At 43.8% G+C, this 19,129-nt stretch overlaps 3 protein-coding genes across 5 annotated transcripts; 1 reads left to right on the forward strand and 2 right to left on the reverse strand.

Annotated features, from left to right (window-relative positions):
- Nucleotides 1–10,229: 10,229 nt before the first annotated feature.
- LOC134187636 (uncharacterized) lies at nt 10,230–12,978 on the reverse strand. Its single transcript, XM_062655787.1, has 2 exons — nt 12,951–12,978; nt 10,230–12,885 (listed from the first exon to the last, which is right to left on the reverse strand). The coding sequence occupies exons 1-2, from the start codon at nt 12,976–12,978 to the stop codon at nt 10,334–10,336; spliced, it is 2,580 nt and encodes an 859-aa protein (XP_062511771.1). The 3' UTR covers nt 10,230–10,333.
- A 341-nt stretch (nt 12,979–13,319) lies between these two features.
- LOC134187924 (uncharacterized) lies at nt 13,320–15,602 on the forward strand. 3 transcript variants are annotated; one of them, XM_062656099.1, is made up of 4 exons: nt 13,320–13,491; nt 13,552–13,752; nt 13,821–15,030; nt 15,122–15,263. In XM_062656099.1, exons 2-4 carry the CDS (start codon nt 13,598–13,600, stop codon nt 15,155–15,157), a joined length of 1,401 nt encoding a protein of 466 aa, XP_062512083.1. In that variant the 5' UTR covers nt 13,320–13,491; nt 13,552–13,597; the 3' UTR covers nt 15,158–15,263. The 3 variants fall into 3 exon arrangements, with proteins under 3 accessions (XP_062512083.1, XP_062512084.1, XP_062512082.1); XM_062656100.1 differs by having other exon boundaries at nt 13,821–15,011; XM_062656098.1 differs by having other exon boundaries at nt 13,821–15,602.
- A 54-nt stretch (nt 15,603–15,656) lies between these two features.
- On the reverse strand, nt 15,657–18,353 carry LOC134187926 (uncharacterized). The gene is made up of 3 exons (XM_062656101.1): nt 18,051–18,353; nt 17,463–17,976; nt 15,657–17,397 (listed from the first exon to the last, which is right to left on the reverse strand). Exon 3 carries the CDS (start codon nt 17,215–17,217, stop codon nt 15,739–15,741), a length of 1,479 nt encoding a protein of 492 aa, XP_062512085.1. The 5' UTR covers nt 17,218–17,397; nt 17,463–17,976; nt 18,051–18,353; the 3' UTR covers nt 15,657–15,738.
- Nucleotides 18,354–19,129: the final 776 nt, after the last annotated feature.

Here is a 19,129-nt window from a genome sequence, read left to right on the forward strand (position 1 = left end):
AACTGACAAAGTGAAATACAGACACAGAGAAAAGACACATACATGACAGTAGTAGTATATATTTGAGTGCAGTAGTGAAGGGATACCAGAAGTGGAGGTTAGGAACAGGCAGCAGGTAGTGGGATAGGTAGTCTAGGAACGTGAGGAATAGGATGGCAAGAGCATGGTGCTGTTTGGGTAGATTACATGTAATGAGAGTTGACAGCAACAGGAAGTCTGTTGCAAGTAGGAAACACAAACAAGACGTCAAGCTGCAGCTGACAAAGAGCAAGCCGTTCATACTAAGAATGAAGAAGTAGTAGATCAAGAAGGCAATCCTTTAGAAGTAATTCTCGTGGAAGAAGATGGAGGTAAAGTGCCATCATTGTCTAGTGACAATGTTAACACAAGACGGTTAAGATCCAGTAGTGAGCCAACAGAGAATAGAGAAAGAGTCAAGAGAGAACAAGACAAATGCGTCCCGATTGACTGGCTTACATTATGAATTGAGATACGAAAGTCCAGAGTCTGAAATTAGAGAATCAAACTTAGTTATCGACGAGGACTATGGCGAGATGAAATCTGAAGACATGGATGACATTATCATGCATGGTGAAGACGTTCTCATTGAAGTTGCCGAGGGAATAGAAAGCGAGCAAGTGGAGTATGAAGATGGAAGTTCCAAACAAGTTATTGTAGTGAGACATTGACCTGCAATTTGTTTTATTGCATTTGTGGTAAGTTGTAGTGTCCTTCGTTCATTGGAAGGTCGAGGAACCGTTTGCTCAGGAATGTTTCCTTGTATGTACAATAGCTAGTCAGTAGAGGAGAATTTTTTACTGTAGGTTTTCCTGCCTGGTTGTTTGTATTGTCTGTTGCTTGTATATTTTGCATCCACATTGCACGTCTGATGATTCTGTTCAACACATTCTTTTCACAGGGATTACCCGGCTAATGTGAAGAACCTGGTGCTGCTAGTGCAGATGGACTGGCAGCAGACAAAGGTTTCCCATATGAACGTGGACCACATAGAGCTGCAGGTCCAGCAGAACCCATTGGGCCAACGGGATGCGACGAACGTCGTGGAGATCGTAGAGAAATTTGTGCACAGGAAGATGGGAGAGCAGCAGGGGTGTCAGGACAAACTGGAGCAGAAGACATTGTAGGACTGGAGGGCCCATAAGGTACACGTGGTGAGCATGGACAACTCGGAACCCTCGGTCTACGGAAAGAGTCATGCATCTGTTGCATATTTTGTTCCTGTATGATCAACACACAACAAGCACGGCCCTGCAACCTATTAAAGGGATACAGACAGAACAGATGAAAAGTGAGAATTCATTCAACATAGAAATGCAGTTACAAATGTGGGATGAGTGCTTCCGTGTGCACACACACACACACACACACACACACACACACACACACACACACACACACACACACACACACACACACACACACACACACACACACACTCGTGCACACACAAGCACCCCATTGAGCATAGACTATCAGGGTTTGAAAAACCTAAGAAATGTTGGTCGCCAAAGCAATTCTTATTATGCCACGCCCCTCAATAAATGTATGCGCACCACGCCTACTTGTGATGCTCAGAAGTTATTAGTCAAACAGCCTTATAGCTACTTACTTTTGTTACACTCATCCTATTTCAATAGTATGATGTGGCAAAGTAACCACATGCCGGCACAGAAGGCGCTTCATTCTCTATATTAATATCTAGGTTCAACGGGTGGGACATCCTAGAGTTTATAAACTGACCAACTGACCGACAGTTTGTTACACGGAGGCCACGGTCTCTTTGTGCAGACATCATGCACACGTGCCATATTTCCATTATCTCATACTTGAATTTCTTACCATAAGTAAGACTAGACAAATAGATTGTGAGGCAGAGAGAAGCCAGACTCCATTGAAACCTTTTCAGCGCTTTCTTGCAGCAACTGATGTAATTGAGCATGAGCTCAAGAACAGTGCGAAGCTGTAGTTCTTGAGGGCAATTTTCATGCCTCGCAAAAAGCAAAGAAATATCCCAATAGAGGCAGTTTCGTCTGTGCTCACAGCTACTGGAAGCAGATTTGCAGGAGCATTGTCTGGTATCAGATCCCTAGCCAGCAAATCTAGTTGGCACCGAGACAATAAACTAGTACAAGTTGTAGCTGACTTCTGGGAATATTGGTATCCGCTGGTCTCGGCTAGAATTGCTCCGGCTTCGACTTCTGTTGCACGTTTCAAGTTTTGTAAATGCTGAATGCATGCCATTGTACGGGAAGCTAGTCAAAATCAAGCCTATTACCTAAGTGTTTCCTAGTTGCGGGTGAGTGTCATTCCTTGTACATGTGTTAGCGCATTAGGATAGTGGAACACACGGGTGGACAGTTTACGTTCATGTAGACGGAAGAGTCGAGGTTTTTGTGTACCCAGATTACGCCGTACTAGTTTTCAAGCTCCTACTAAACTCATAAATCTGGAAAGTCTATCTTTGTCATGATTTACCATTCCTACGGCATGGCGACTTCCTAGGCTTGACTAGTCGCCATTCCTGTGACAGAGATCGCCATTTGATGACTTGGCTACCGGGTTTCGAACCCTGATAGTCATACAACTACACGTAGTGTCATCCCGGGTAGACCGGGACAACTCCCTGAATATCTAACGTAGCCTCGAAGTTCCGGACCGTCTCCCCCAAAGAAATGAGAGACGGTCTGGATCAACTTCTGATCAAATCGAGTTCGGAAGTAGGCGTAGTTACCTAAGTGAAATGGAAGGGTTGTAACAGTCAAAACACCTCTTTTAGATAATAGTGCTATGCTAACCGATGTGACAATAAGAGATTTTAGAGTTGTGTTCAAACAACGTGGTGGTAATCAACTGCGATGGCGGCAAATCTGCAGCGATCCACTGTTCGGGATGCATTGAATCAATTTCGAGAGCCTTGGGCACTGTTTCAAAGGCACAGTCCAGTGCAGTTTTACATCACGAAAGACGCACGTGGATGCAATCAATTACGAGCCGTCTTTACACGTAATTGTCGAATACGCCTTTGCCAGAAGTCGTGCATGTCATTACAGAACTCTCGACGTTCATTGGCTGCCATTGAAGTGGCGGCAGCTTGCTGATTGACTGACTCGGATCACTTCCAAACTCGATTTGATCAAAAGTTGATCCAGACCGTCTCTCGTTTCTTTTGGGAGACGGTCTGGAACTTCGAGGCTATATCTAACCCTCTCTGTTTGAGCGTAAGACGTCTTACTTCCAGTTTAGGATTTGAATCTCTTCTACCATTATTAAACTACTCGACGTATGATTATGAGACCCATAGCAAGTCGATTGCTACTTGAATGAAATCCATGATGGCGAAGCAATAGCAACAGAAACACCTACACCGCACAGCAACTTCGTATGGTACAGCGAAAGATCTAATAGTATGCCTTATTTGTCGCTACCACAATTGCTGCAGTAGAGAAACCTACCCACGCAAGCAATAGTGACAACTATTCGTAAGTCGTAGTTGCCAGGACAAAAACTCTGTTCACGAAGTTGCCCACCCACAAGATTAAACAATGCCGACGAAAGTCCCGAATTATCTCAAGAACGATTGAGATTTCAGAGATGGTTGCCCACATGCTGATTGGCAGAAGACTACTGCTCAATACGGTAGTAAGATCAAGCGTCTACAACACTCATACCTAGCAATATATGGGTGTGTATCAAATTGCTCACGGAGTTACCCTGGATTACCTTAACTGTAAGCGCACTGTGAAAGTGGCAGTAATCTCTCTCATGTCTGTAGTTGATTACATCATCAATACCCAAACCTACAGATACAAATAGACATTGCAATGTCCATCCCTATTATTAGGTCGGCAACCTTCCACTGAAGTGTGACAAAGCTTGAAGAAAAAGGATGTGGCACCCAAAGTGGCACCCTAATGGTACTGTATGTTTAAGTACAACGTCCTTGCATGTTGCAACCTATGTTAATACATTTTCTTTCTTCTTCTAGTACTGCAGCCATCAACGCACGGGCACCCCTAGCCTCGAACTTCCAGACCAGAGAGCACGCAAAGCGCGCAAATTCTAGTCTGGACCAAGTCGATACAAAAATGATTTCGGAAATAGCTCTTCTAAGCCAATCAGCTTCTACAACCCGAATCTCGGTTGTAAATTCTGATTGCCTTAGCAATAATTGGTTATGCTAAGTGCACTAGCACTGATTGCGCGCATGTGAAATCCTCGTGAGCGGCTAAGTGCACGCCAGAACAATGACTAAACTCTGCATGCCAGAACAATGATTAGACTCTGCACGCACACATCTTAGTTTTAGTTTCAGGTTCAGTTCTTCGATATTTTCAAGCTTGCGGTGACAGGACATGCACAGCAGCGTCGCCAGACCATCACCTTTGACAACTGGTCGAGCGGTTAGACTAGCTAGCGGTCTGCCGAAGAATCAAAGAGTCCTCGTTTCATGCCGTCTACCAAGATGTCGCCACAAACACGGCAGACGTCTCTTTCTTCGTGAGATCTCATGGCATTTACAAATGATATGTTGATCTAGGTAAAACGATCCTACGCTGTTAGACACCATTTAGCATCGCTTTGATAAATACTTCCGAAATCATTTTAGTATCGACTTGGTCCAGACTAGAGTTCGCGCGCTTCGCGCACTCTCTGGTCTGGAACTTCGAGGCTAGGGAACCCCCAGCAGCAACTTTTGGCATTTGCACAACCCTATTCAGCAATGGCACAAGCAGCAACCCTTTGAGCAGCAGCAGCAGCAGTACTGTCAGCCCCAACAACATAACATAATCCCAAAACAGCACAGACACTGCACCAGCCCATGCACCGCGACCGGCACGAGCACTTCAACAACATCAGCCTGCAAGCAGCACCACCACCATACACCCACACCAATACATCGACAAGCACGACAGCCAACTACAGCATCCTCACCAACAACAACACCTACAATAACAGGAAAAGCAACAGTACCACAATCCGCAACACGACGGGCACCAGCACGACCATTGGCAACACATGGAGCACCAGCAGCAAGAGCACGACCATCAGTAACACGAAGAGCACCAGCACTGTACTCAACCGTCTCACCGATGTTTGCCATTTCTGGGAGCGCTTGAGACACAGTCAAACGTTGACTAGGTTGCGAATGCAACATCTTCATACACGTCAAGCGAACTTCTTTTTGCTCCATTGGATGCACTTGGTGATCTCTGTGACGTGGATGACTGGCTGGTGTTTGACCAGTAACAGCTCCATCAGGGTCACTCCCAGACTGTAGACGAGACGTCTCTTTGCTTTTACTTGGTGTTTTCCCGTCCATTTGTTAAGGAGCCGTGTACTCTGGACTGAGTGGTCCGACTAGCTGACAGTGGGGTGTTGATGAATCTAAGCTGGGTGATTTAGGTGCAGCTTAGATTCATGAGGCGAGTAATGAGAACGCGCGCGCGCGCGCGCGCGTGTGTGTGTGTGTGTGCGTGCGTGCGTGCGTGCGCATGTGTGTGTGCGTGTGTGCATGTGTGTGTGTTTGTGTGTGTTTGTGTGTGTGTGTGTGTGTGTGTGTGTGTGTGTGCGTGTGTGTACATGTGTGTGTACATGTGTGTGTGTGTGTGTGTGTGTGTGTGTGTGTGTGCGTGCGTGCGTGCGTGCGCATGTGTGTGTGCGTGTGTGCATGTGTGTGTGTTTGTGTGTGTGTGTGTGTGTGTGTGTGTGTGTGTGTGTGTGTGTGTGTGTGTGTGTGTGTGCGTGTGTGTACATGTGTGTGTACATGTGTGTGTGTGTGTGTGTGTGTGTGTGTGCGCGCGCGCGCACGCGTGCATGTGTCTGTGTGTCCAAGATTGAACGTGGATCACATAGAACTCCAAGTCCAGCAGAACCAATTGGACCAACCGGATGTGATGAAAGTCGTGGAGATCGTAGAGAGTGTGGAGCACAGGGAGATGGGAGCAGCAGGAGTGTCAGGACAAACTGTAGCAGAAGGCATTGATGGACTCGAGGGTCCAAAACGTACAAGTGGTGAGCATGGACAACTCAGACCCCTCGGTCTACTGGAAAGAGTCATGCATCTGCTGCATATTTTGTTCCTGTACGATCAACACACAAGCACAGCTCTGCAACCTATTTAAGGGATACAGACAGAGCAGATGAAAAGCTAACTTGGTGAATATGTGCACATGACAATGATGTCTGGGTATGCCAGGCCTGTGCTGGAGCTTGTGTTACAGTGGTTTGTGATAATAATGCAAATACTGATTAGATGATTAGAGTATAACAATTATTGCTGTACTTGTATTGTGATAGATACCAATGACTGACAAGCATGTAATGCAGTAAGCATGAGACTATATGCTAGAAGAGTTATTGTCACACGTGATGACACAGTTGGAAAGTTTGCTAATGTACTCATACCAACACTACATATCCTTCTCACACACTTACAAATGTCCAGCTTTCATTTTTCCTCTTGTTGTACAGGAAAATCCTCATCCCAAAGTGGCCAGTTTCTTTCCCTTAGTCGACATCACAGCCATCAGTTATGATCACATGCTAGTGTGACCAGTCTGTGCTGTCATAGTTAATGCACTCGGTCATCTCTCTGACAAGGATCCTAGCAGGTGATCGAGCAGTAAACATTCAGCTCCACCAGGGTGACTCCCATGCTGTAGACATCCGTCTCCTTGCTTCTTCTCACCCATCTTCCATTCATCCTTTCAAAACATAGACACACACAATTAAAAACTGTCGACAAACCTACTAATACGGACACACACAGATAGTCACGTGTTCATTGGACATGTTCTCTGCTGATGAGCCGGCACTCTATGACAGAGAGTGAACGCTGAAGAGTTCAATGTAAAGTATTTGCTCTCAACGCTGTCACACTTGAAACAAGCAGAGATGATGAGCAGGTTTCAATGAACCAACAATCACCTACAATCATACAGAGCAACTAGGCTAGAGCACACAAACAGATAAAAATGACACACACAACTTCCCGCCTTTTCCATTCCATACCAACCAATACAGAGAGACACGAGTGCACCCTAAAGTCTGTTACAACGCCGAACAGCTCAAGCATCTCCATAAGCGACCACGCCGACTCGCCCTCCCATCCCAAGATTCTCACAGCTCGCACACACACGAGACGTTTACGACACTACACAACAAACCTTTCCGCTCGCATCAGACGTCGCGTCGTGCGTCGACTGAGCTCGCTCGTCCGACGAGATTCCGACTCCGCAAGCTGCAACAAAAACCGTCACACTAGCAATGTCCGAAATGAAATGACGCGACGACGAGCCGACACGCCGATCGACGCGGCGCATCGCACAAGATGAAGAATGCAAAGAGCAACAAGAAGGGAGACAAGTCTGCAGTCACTATATGCAACGTAGAAAAGCAGGAGAGACAAACAGCGGTCGCTGTTACGATATGCGATCATCTCCGCGAGCCTCGATGTCGTTTCTCTTCGTCTAGAGACGAAACGGGCCACAAATGGCAAGCATAGAAAGCGTGTTACCTTTCACACGTCACTCACTCTCACTTCTGTGGTCAAACGAGCGGCAGAAAATGACAGATACATGTATGTAACCTGACAATTGGAATCCAGCGTATGCGCTAACTATACCTCCACACTGTATGCTACGTCTGGTGTATGAAATGAATTTGATTTTATAAAAGACAGTTGTATGTCTGTATGTGTTTGCTTTATCCTATGTGTGAGATCGAATGGTTGCAGCGTGATATAAATATGGTGAGTAAATATGTGTACTAGATAGGCCAAAACAGATGCAGCAGTGTGAAGGCTGACATTGGCAATGCATGGTTGAGACACTGTGGAGGCCAACGTCCAGCATACCTTCACGTGGTGGCCTCTGAGACAGTTGATGCAGCTTGGTCACGTATCTATCTGTATGCAGCTGACAATCTTGGTACAATGCAGACATGAAATTATAATACAGTAGAATACTGCTGTGCTGATTTCATAGTAACTAGTCTTACACAACTAATTTTCTGCATTATAAACTACATACTGCATCGACTCTGGCAAATGCTGGAATGTCCTTCGTGTATCACATACACACACTGTACTGTATTGGAAGTCTAGCTAGTCGGCCGTGACCACTGTGTAAGTGGGCGGGAACACAAGTGAATACAAACCCTGTATATTCTAAGACCCCTATACCCTACATCTCCCTTTCTTTTTTTAAACCCCTGTTGACGTCTGTTGCTATATGTATAGTCACATTGCTATATGTATACTCCCATTCTAACAATTGTCTTTAGGCAAACACACAAACCATACTGAATCAATTATTGCTTTCTCATGCAATACAATTTCACTAGACATCATGCAGCATGCCAAAAGATCACCTGGTTAGACAGCTGCCTCAGGAAAAACAGGCATTCTTTGTGATCTATTCTATTAAGATGTTGTTTAGGTAACCAGACAAAGACAGCATTCTGTAGACCACTAACAAGAGTTGGTTACATATCATCAGTAGACTAGCCCACAGAGACAAAATAGGGATTGTAGTGCCATTGTAGTGCCATTGTTGGTCATTAGTTTCATTGGAGATGTGGCATAGTAGCAGCAGCAGCAGCCAAAGACTGGGTAAGAGTAATTTAGAAACGCAAACTTATAACCCATCTTAATGAAGAAGCACTTGAAGTGCAAACCCTCGGCCAGTATGCAACTTGAAGGTAAATTAGTCGCGTTATGACAAATCCTATGACAGAATGGTATGATGTGGGTAATAAATAAGAAGCATTATTGAAATGGTCACAGGTCGAGCTTGAGGTAAGTCACGTGACTGGCTGCTACCGTGTACAACGGGTATGTAGCTACGCAGTCCGTCAGCCAACGTCCCGTAGGACCTCGCTTCTATTTTTTACAATCTTCGCTCGTCGGTTCTTTGTGCAGCTTTTGAGGTCATAACTATGGCCGGTTTTAGGCGTGGCATAGGTACCAAAGCCAAAACAAAATTAGATGTGGGAACGTTACAAATGCAGCTATATTAGCTAGGCGTTGTCTCTAAATGCATGTTACAAATGTAGTTGTTTCCAAATGATGGAACAAGCCAAATGTTACAAGTTGGAGAGCCTCGACCCTAGGCCGGCTGGCAATCTTCGCCTTACGTGATGAAGTAACGGGCGTGATCATTGTTCTGATTGTTGGTGGGAAAGCTAGGTTACAAATGAAGGCCAAACAAGCAGCTCACCATCGATTTTCCAGCTCACAAGAATGTAAAAGTCTCGTTCTTTGTGCAGCTTCTCTAGGCATCTCGTTGTTTGTGCGACTTCTCTAGCTAGACGTCGCCTACTGTTGTAATGAGGTGACCCCAGAGCCAAAACAAAACATCAATGCGGGAAAACATGCACGTGCACATGTAGATTAGCTAGGCGTCTGTTCGCTCTGACTTTGGATACCGTAAAACAGAAATGAATAGAGACGCACTAGCGTACTTACAGGTCGGCCGAGCCGCTTTGTCCCACAAACAGACGCTGTCATGGACAATGCACGTTCTCCTTCGCAAATTCCCGTCAACGCCAAATTTCTGTTGAAGACGACACTAGTGATCGTTGCAACAACACCACAGCCGCTCAGCCACGCACACCCAAAATTCAAGCTGGTAGACTGCAGAACCACTATGCAGAGACACTGTGGAACAAGCAAAATGTTACAAGTCAGGTACAGCTACACCCCTCGCCCTGGTTGTTGTTGGGGAAACATACACGTACAAATGTATGTGCTAAACCCTTAAAGCAAAGGACTAAACACCATGTACAGGACGGACGCCCGATGGCCGAATTCTCGTTAGCAGCTACCAAACAAAGCGAGGTGGAGCCTCATGATGACATCACGTTCGTCTATTGGTCAGTAATGACACCACTTCTCGTCTATTGGTCGGAATAGCTTCATTTGCTTCTCCGCTAACCAACCATATATATACGGTTGATGGGTCGTATGGTCATCAAACGACTACTATACCCTCCACCCGGAAATCCAGGCCTCGGGTAATTAATACATTTTGTCCTCCTAGTAGAGATGAAGTCAATAGTATACTGACCTCTGTGCCAATAGAACATATGTCACCACGCTGGCATTGGTACTGCCAACAGTGGCAGCAACAACACCAAAAGCAGCACCAAGAGCAGCAGCAGCAGCATGCAACAACAACAACAGCAGCAGCAGTACGTAGCAGCAAAAACAATGTCAACCAAATCTACTGGACAAAATAGTGCAAACCAGTTCCAATGATATAAAAAGCAAATGTTAACTAAAATGTGGTATATCAAAATAACAGTACAAAACCTACGAAATACAACAATCTCTATTCTTCAGCAAGGAAACATATTCTACCAACTGGTAACCATAAACTTCCTCCGCTTGCAATCTACACCCAATGTCACATATGGTCTTTATCAGTAATTGGCGACTGGCTTTGCCACCAAGTTGGCTAGTCCACATGTCTAGAGCCTTTCGAGCTTGCAAAAAGAACTTGTCCCTGTTCTCTCCTTTTATCTCTTCTATTTTGTTGATAGTAAATAAGGAAGAGGACAAACACGAAACAAGTTCCTCCCAACGAGCTGAAAGTTTGCTTGCCACTTCTGTAATCTCATCAGATGTGCATATGCTGGCTGATCTATACTTTAGCATCTGTTGTATTGTTCCTCTAGGAACATCATATTCGTCTTCATGAAACCAGCAGTCTAATGCAGCTTTTTCATTTGGATCTAATTTCACATCACGTCTGCTAATGTTTACTCTTAGTGGTGTGGCTCCACTTGGTTTGTACTCGTCTATACATACTAGCTTAGTGGGATCTACAGGAACAGCTGGTCCTGAAGGTTGAATGTTTACTGAAAAGTGGAAATTAGGCAATCCTGGTTTCTTCACTTCTTCAAGCTTTTCGGTTATAAACAGACGGATGCCTGTACATAAGGAAGCAATTTCATAGGATGGTCTTGTTGTGTCAATGGTCAAAATGATGTATTTCTTTGAATGATAAGCCATTTCTAACGTTACACCTTCCTCAACTCGATACACAGAGTGGTGACGTGTCAACATTGGCTCATCATGATATTCCTCGATGCAACAGGTCATTAGCCTGAAATGAAGCTGTTCGGGAATAAATGCAATTTGGCAAGGAGAAATAATGAGTGAGAATGGTTTGAGATCGTTAGGATTGACTGGAGCAGCAGCTGCTAGTGGCGAGTTTGGGTCAGACTCCAGCAAACAGGGAACGAAGTATTCTGTTTCATAAGAAATTGCTAGTTGAGATGGTGGAGATTTAGGGGAGAGCAAATAAAAGCAATTCAACAAATTCAATACGACTTCGTATTCTTCTTCTTTTACTCCTGCCTTTCTAAGGCAATCCTTCATCAGCTCCCAGCTAACGATTCCTGTTGTCTTTGCTTGAGTCCAATACATACAAAATAACCCAGAAGGATAATGGACTGATGCAATAACTGAGAAAACCGTAAAGAGCCAATTCGGTTTGGTGACGACCGTATCCTTCAGTTTCTCACTCTTCTGAGGGAATATTACTGATCCGGCGTCATCCAAATACACCAGAGCCGCACGCACTTCTTTCTCTTCAGAGATACGACACAATCGATTGGCAAAAGCCAAGATAACTTTGACATTAGACAAGGCACTGCCCATCTTCTCTTCTAGACCATCGCAGATTTTCTCCAGCACAGCCCAAGTCGCTGGTATCAAAATTTTAAATGACACTGAATTTGTCACCTTTCCAATGACTTGTTTCACTGCAACTACACCCGGATCCTTGATGGGAGATTCTGGATCAGACACCGAGTTTTCAACACGAAAAAACCAATCATCAGGTTGCTGGCTTGGTCGGTAGATGTGCTCCGTAAATTTCTGACCAAAAAACTTCTCAGACAGAAATTTATTCTGCTTCTGTATCATCTCTTCACTGACTTCGGCGATGTGTGTTCCAATCAAGAAAATAATTGGTGATGCGCATGCCAATAACTTGTCAAGAGAATCAATTAAATGGTGACCCTCGGCTCTTGCCAAGAAAGTCGCAGATCCCCATAAAGACAAAGCATCGTAATTCTTTTCGATCCACATGTTAGGAATCGGGGTTTCTTCTGAGTCAGGGGAAGAACGGTGAGACGATTCGGCCTCGTCATTGAGAAACTTCCTTGCATCAAACACGACAAAAACGATACTTCTCGGTGTGATGGCTTGTTGTTGACCAGGAAGAAGGAGTTCCTGACCTCCTAAATCCCAGATGGTATAGTAAACTTTTGATTCTTCTTGCTTTAGAATATCGCGATCACTTTGAAACTGCTTTATAGCACGACCGATTCCTTCGGTCAGAACAATGGCTTCATCCAATTTGTCGTTGCTCGTGCTGCTTTCGGCATCACCAATAGATGCAGCTGCTTTGTTTAGTTTGTCTGTGTTTGTCTTGATTGCAGTATCTTGACTCAACGCAGTCGCTTCACGCGGCTTGCTTGTGTTTGTGCCAAATTGACCGTTTGCAGTCTGTCCATCTTCACTGTCGGCACCTTTACTACCTGCCTCGTTTACATTAGAAGCATGCTGTGCATGGATTGCTGCTCTAGCTATTTGTATGTCTAAAAATTGCTGGTCTTTGTCATGCAAAGCTCTCCAGTTGCATGCTTCACAAACGGCCACTTCTGCCTTAGCCACGGGTGTGCTCGCTTCACATACCTGGAACTTCTCATTGAGCAAGGATCGTTTGAAAGATGACTTCCCCGTTCTGTCCTTGCCCACGATGACAATCTTGACTCGCGTTATTTCAATCGATCCTTGCTCTAGAGCTCGCACAAATAACTCACCAACATCAGAGCCCATGCTCGTCACTATCCCTACAACAATATCACAGCTACAGTCTGCATACTACAATCTATCTCGAGTGACAAGATTAACTCACTTGGACACAAAACAAAACTGATTGTCATTCCATTTGTCAATCCTGCATCAGACAATGTTTGCTCATCACGTAATAGACCTTTTCACAGGGCGTGGCACCAACAACGTCATCACCTACCGCGACGTCAATTTGGTTCTCTTTTGATGCATTGGCGTTTGCTAACCGCGTGAGTCTAGAGCCAAAGCAACAATTTTTCTTTTCGAACTTTAATCGGTGCGTATAGCGATGCATCGAATTAGGTGAGGCCTCATTAAGACTCGGCTCTTGTGTGTTTTGCGTGTTTTACGGTGATGAACAACCTCTTTCTGATCTCTTTCGTGACTCTACCGCGTCATTTTGAGTGATGATTTAACATTGACACTTGACAGACGTCAAATGCGGGTACAAACGTGCGTACGTAATCTATGATGCGTGTTCTGTGTGGTACGCACTTACCAAATGGTTTGGTTTGTACCTCCTGAATACTTCCTAGAAAGTGCATCGTCTAGGGAATGTCTGACGTGAAGAGGAAGTCTTTAGACAAGTCTGGTGGTACTGAGAGGTAAGAAGAGATGCATGATTTCATCATGAGGTAATGTCCTCAGCTGTGGCTGTCATATAGATAAACCAGTCACTCAGTGTTGCTGTACTGTGTTTACTTTTCCTTCATGTCGTTTTCCAAAGTGCTCGTAGATTCAGTGTTTGGCAAGAGTCCTGAGATGTGTACAAAAAGAGATCTTTGTATGTTCTTACAACGACATCGTACTATTGCCAGTGACCTTGCTCTTTCAACAACTGGAACAAAGTCTATTCTTATTGAAAGGTGAGATAACTGACAATGCATGTGCTTGTTTGCCACTATTGCTTGACTAGTTTTAATTCTGTGTACAGAGTCACGAATGCCATCAAACAAGGAATGTACCTGCTAGAAGATTCTAGTGAAGAGGCAGAACAAGAGTGTGTTTTTGCACTGCCTGATTGTGCTTCAGATGGTTGGCAGAATCAGATGGAGGAAATACACATGGTCTGCCCAGTAGTAACAATAGCTAGCATATTACACCACATGCGACCAGCAACAGGCGTGTCATCAATTCAGGCCGCTGCATTCAGAAGTCTGACAGAAGGTCATACCGTGTGGAAGTCTGGTCATGTCATTGAGATGGTCCTCAATACAACTCAGTTTGCCTATACTTGGATGAAGTTCAAAGTGCTAGCTACAATGAAACAAGAGATCAGGAGAGTATGCATCGCCTTTGAGAAACGTAGCCACAACATCAAATTTGCACATTGCACTTGTCCTGCTGGCCTATCACATTCATGCATTCATGTGTCTGCTGCTTTGTGGTCAATGGAATCATTTGGAAGCAAGCTTGCTCCTACATCAAAGCCCTGTGCTTGGATACAACCAAGAAGCAAGGAGAAACCAACTGGACCTATCACCAGTATCTCTCTTAAGAAGCACAAGATCTTCAGACAAGAGAAGCTTTCTTCCATGACTACCACTAAGGCAAAAGATTTTGATCCAAGACCTCCTGCTTTGAGAGGAAAAGGAGAGATCATGATGAAATGTTTTGCTTCTGACCTTATCAACAGTTACAAAAGTGACAACATGCCATTGCTTGTCAGTGTCTTTATTCCGCCACCTCCCCCACCTCCTCCTCTTCCTGTGGCAAGATCTGAGAACTTCCAAATGTTTTTGTCAGATGATGAACTTTTACTGGCAACAACAACAGACATTGCTTATCCTGTTGAAGACATGGGTCATACTGACCTGAATGAACTGAGTGATATGTGTGCTGACCTGGATGAACTGAGTGCTATGTGTGCTGACCTGGATGAACTGAGTGCTATGTGTACTGCTTTTAAGGCATCTTTGCAAGTGTCTGATGCGCAGCGTAGTGCTATTGAATTTACAACAAGAGGCCAGGCATTAAACCCAAAATGGTTTGAAGCGAGAAAGAACAGACTAACTGCCTCCATATTTGCAGATGTTGTGAAGAGAAAGGCAATGACATTGCCAGATCCTCTGGTAAAGAGAATTTTAGGTTATACAAAAATACCAACATGGCTGCCTGCAATAAGGTGGGGCCAAGATAATGAGGTAGTTGCTCGCTTATTTTACCTTGAAATGCAGCGTCGAAGAGGTCATGCAGGAATACAGGTATCGGAATGTGGATTTTTTGTTGATACAGAGCGTGGATGGTTGGGAGCATCACCAGATGGTTTAATCTATGATCCAAGTAACGTTGATGACACAGATGGTGTGCTTGAAATCAAGTGTCCATATTCAATGCGAACAAAAACGATCTCTGAAGCTGCACAGATGCCTGGCTTCTACTGTAAATGGAAGGATGGCCAGTTGCACTTGAATAGAAGGCACAAGTATTTCTACCAGGTGCAAGGTCAGATGGCCATAACAGGAAGGAACTGGTGTGACTTCGTTGTATGGACACAATATGACATATTTATAGACCGAATTAAGTATAAACATAAATTTTGGTTACAGGAATGCTTGCCTAAATTAGAAAATTTTTATGACAAGTGTGTATTAGCAGAAATAGTTTCACCAAGGTTTCCACTTGGCTTGCCCATGTTGGACCTTAGGTAGCAAGTAGATAGAGTTCTGTTTGTACTATTAATGTTGTAATGATTGAAAATGAAATTGAACAGCAAGTGGTAGTGTGATGTATTCTGGAACATGTGACACACAAGAGTACAGAATTATAACAAAAGCCAATATATTTACTTTTCCAAACAAAATTTAATATCATGACACTAATTAATATTAATCTACCCTACAAAATTAAATTTACCGTACAAGAGGTGGATGCAAATTCGTTAGATACGAACATACAGTAAATACCTTATCTAAAAGATCCATACTTGAACTAAGTGTTATGCCTTGTAAAATTCTATAGTTCTTTATCCGTCTGATCACCCTTTCTACATCGATTCTAAGAGACGCCACTTGCCGGCATTTAATGACTTGCTCCTCGGCAAACTGACCTCCTCCTTTTAGAAAAGGAGGTAGCACAAGAGATGCCCCAACGTCCATGAGAATGTCGGCAATAATAAATCCTTTGTCTGCCATGACTTGGTCTCCAGGCACCAATTTATTAAGAAAACCAGACTGCTTGGTAAGTTCCCTGTCTGATATAGCACCAGTAAATAGTTGTGACACAAACATGACATGACCACATGGCGATATTGCAACCAATGCTTTCACAGTGTGGTGGTGTTTGTAACTGGAGAAGAAAGCTGATTGCAAACCCCTATCTGAAGGACGTTCTGTAAAAAGCTCTGTTGCATCAATGATGCAGGTGGTTTTTGGAAAAGCCTCTCTAAATGACTGCGGTAAACTTCGACGTAGAGTGTCCCTTGGCAACCACCAGTCAACATCATTCAAATGGCAATAGAGAAAGTTTATCCATGTGACAAAAATATTATGAACTTGAGAAAGAGAGAAGCCAAACCTGTAGCTAAGGTCTTTCATCTCTAGCCCCAAACGAAGACGAACCATTGTCAGAAAAAACTCATTTAGAGGTGAAAGAGAACGAGGTTTTGCTGATTTACTCTCTGTAAATGCTGTATGTCTCTGTGACCAATATTTCAGTGAAGTGGCAGCATACTCTAACGACTTGAAAAAACCCTTGAAATCATTGTAGCTGCGAAATCCAGTATGAATTGCCTCAACCCTCCAATTCTCGCCACTAGACATTTGCTGTTCAAGTAATTTGATACAGTTTTCTTTTTCCTTTAATTCCTCCTGCAGCTCAAAACATGATGCACAGTCAGAGTGAGGCTCAACATCAATACTTAGACTGTGAAACATGTCTTCAAAGTCTTCTGCAACATCCACATCTCTGTCTTCATGTTCCCGGATTGGGGAAATAAGACTTAGAGACCGCCTGCATGCTGCAACGTTCTTCTTAGGAGTAGAAGATTTAGGCCTTCTTGGTCTTGAAATAACTCTTGCAGCAAGCCTTTTCAAAGGAGGAGTTTGTTTTGATGGTGACCATGTAAAAGAAGCTCTAACTCTGGATCGCTTTATTGCAGCAACAGAAAAAGGTGGCTTTGTCTTGGACAACGTTGGTATTACTCCTGTTGTTGATTTGGTTCCACGAACAAAATGCCTACCACATACCCTGGCATTGGTCGAGACATCATCAAGTCCTAACTGTTCTAACCACTTCTGACGTTCCTCTTCATTTGAAGGAAATCTGAAAAACTTCAAATATTTCCCCTTGGCAGATACATTGGTACATCCAGGAACACAGCACATAACCATGATAGAACGGCAATTACACGCTCCAAGAAATAAAACACAGTACAGCAACACTGAGTGACTGGTTTATTTATATGACAGCCACAGCTGAGGACATTACCTCATGATGAAATCATGCATCTCTTCTTACCTCTCAGTACCACCAGACTTGTCTAAAGACTTCCTCTTCACGTCAGACATTCCCTAGACGATGCACTTTCTAGGAAGTATTCAGGAGGTACAAACCAAACCATTTGGTAAGTGCGTACCACACAGAACACGCATCATAGATTACGTACGCACGTTTGTACCCGCATTTGACGTCTGTCAAGTCTCAATGTTAAATCATCACTCAAAATGACGCGGTAGAGTCACGAAAGAGATCAGAAAGAGGTTGTTCATCACCGTAAAACACGCAAAACACACAAGAGCCGAGTCTTAATGAGGCCTCACCTAATTCGATGCATCGCTATACGCACCGATTAAAGTTCGAAAAGAAAAATTGTTGCTTTGGCTCTAGACTCACGCGGTTAGCAAACGCCAATGCATCAAAAGAGAACCAAATTGACGCCGCGGTAGGTGATGACGTTGTTGGTGCCACGCCCTGTGAAAAGGTCTATTGCTTTCCTTTCACAACGAGCAGTTGATCCATGGATGAAGAATCGTCCTTGCTACCAAGTTGCTTCTTCAGTGTGGCAATAGTATCAGATGCTTTTGCCTTCAATTGCACTTCTTTACCATTTAGTGACTTGGCTACCAACTTGAGCCATTGACTCTCAAATGCTAAATATGAAGCAACAATTGTGACCTCATACAAATCAAGCAATTTAGATGAAATAAATTGAGTAGTTAAATACCTTGCTGGTCATTGGCAGGCAGTTTTGTAACATTTCTTTGGGTTGCCTTTTCCTCCAGCGCTGATTTGGATTTGCAGTATTCCAGTCGTCGACTTACTGTCCACAATAAGCCACATAATATTACTTTATGTATTGCCTATCACTTGTAACTATACTATGTGACAACACAACATGCAGCTGTTGCTGACTAGGCAGGCAATGTCTGATTAAGAACGATAACACTTTCTTTCCACATACTTTCTTCATTCTTCTACAAAACCATTAAAGCTTCAATATAAATAAACAAATATCCCACTAGCTATCTACCCCTCCCCACTAGCTATCCACCCCTCCCCACTAGCTATCCACCCCTCCCCACTAGCTATCCACCCCTCCCCACTAGCTATCCACCCCTACCCACTAGCTATCCACCCCTCCCCACTATATCCCAATCCACTTTGAATAAACACCAACAAAAACATGACCAAAACAGCAAACCACGTATGTCATGCCTAAGCCAAAGGTGCAACTGATGGCAGTGGACAATGAGGAAAAACCAAATAAACTGACAAAATTTCTTGCCTAGCCAAGATGAAAGAGTGGATTACCTGTATTATGTGATTACACTTGAAACACATTTGATGCGCATTCAATGCAGTTCCCAGCTGTGGATTCAATGCACATCCAGCCATTTCACACTACTCTCTGTTCCAGTTAACTTTGTCTTAAAAGTTTAGTAAGTGACTTTTGTGTTAAAAGTTTAGTAAGTGACTTTTGTGTTAAAAGTTTAGTAAGTGACTATTGATAGAGCTTTGTATTTGTTTACCACACTCACATGTTAAGTGATATCCCATTAACTGTACATTTAGAGGTCATATTACAACACAAAGCTGTTAGCTAACAGTAGAAGAAATCGCAGGCTATCAAGACCAAGCAGAACGAGAAAAGAAGTCAGAAATACCAAGCAACTACTCGCGAAATAAGAGCAACGTGTGTGTTGATTTTAAGGCAGCGGACCAGTGTAGTGACCTTCTTAATTGGTTACTTCCTCTATTAGCAGCATTCTTGTTGTAAGGCCATACCTTCTTACTGGGATTTGA

This window comes from Corticium candelabrum, chromosome 12 (genome assembly GCF_963422355.1).
Source record: "Corticium candelabrum chromosome 12, ooCorCand1.1, whole genome shotgun sequence".
NCBI lineage: Eukaryota > Metazoa > Porifera > Homoscleromorpha > Homosclerophorida > Plakinidae > Corticium > Corticium candelabrum.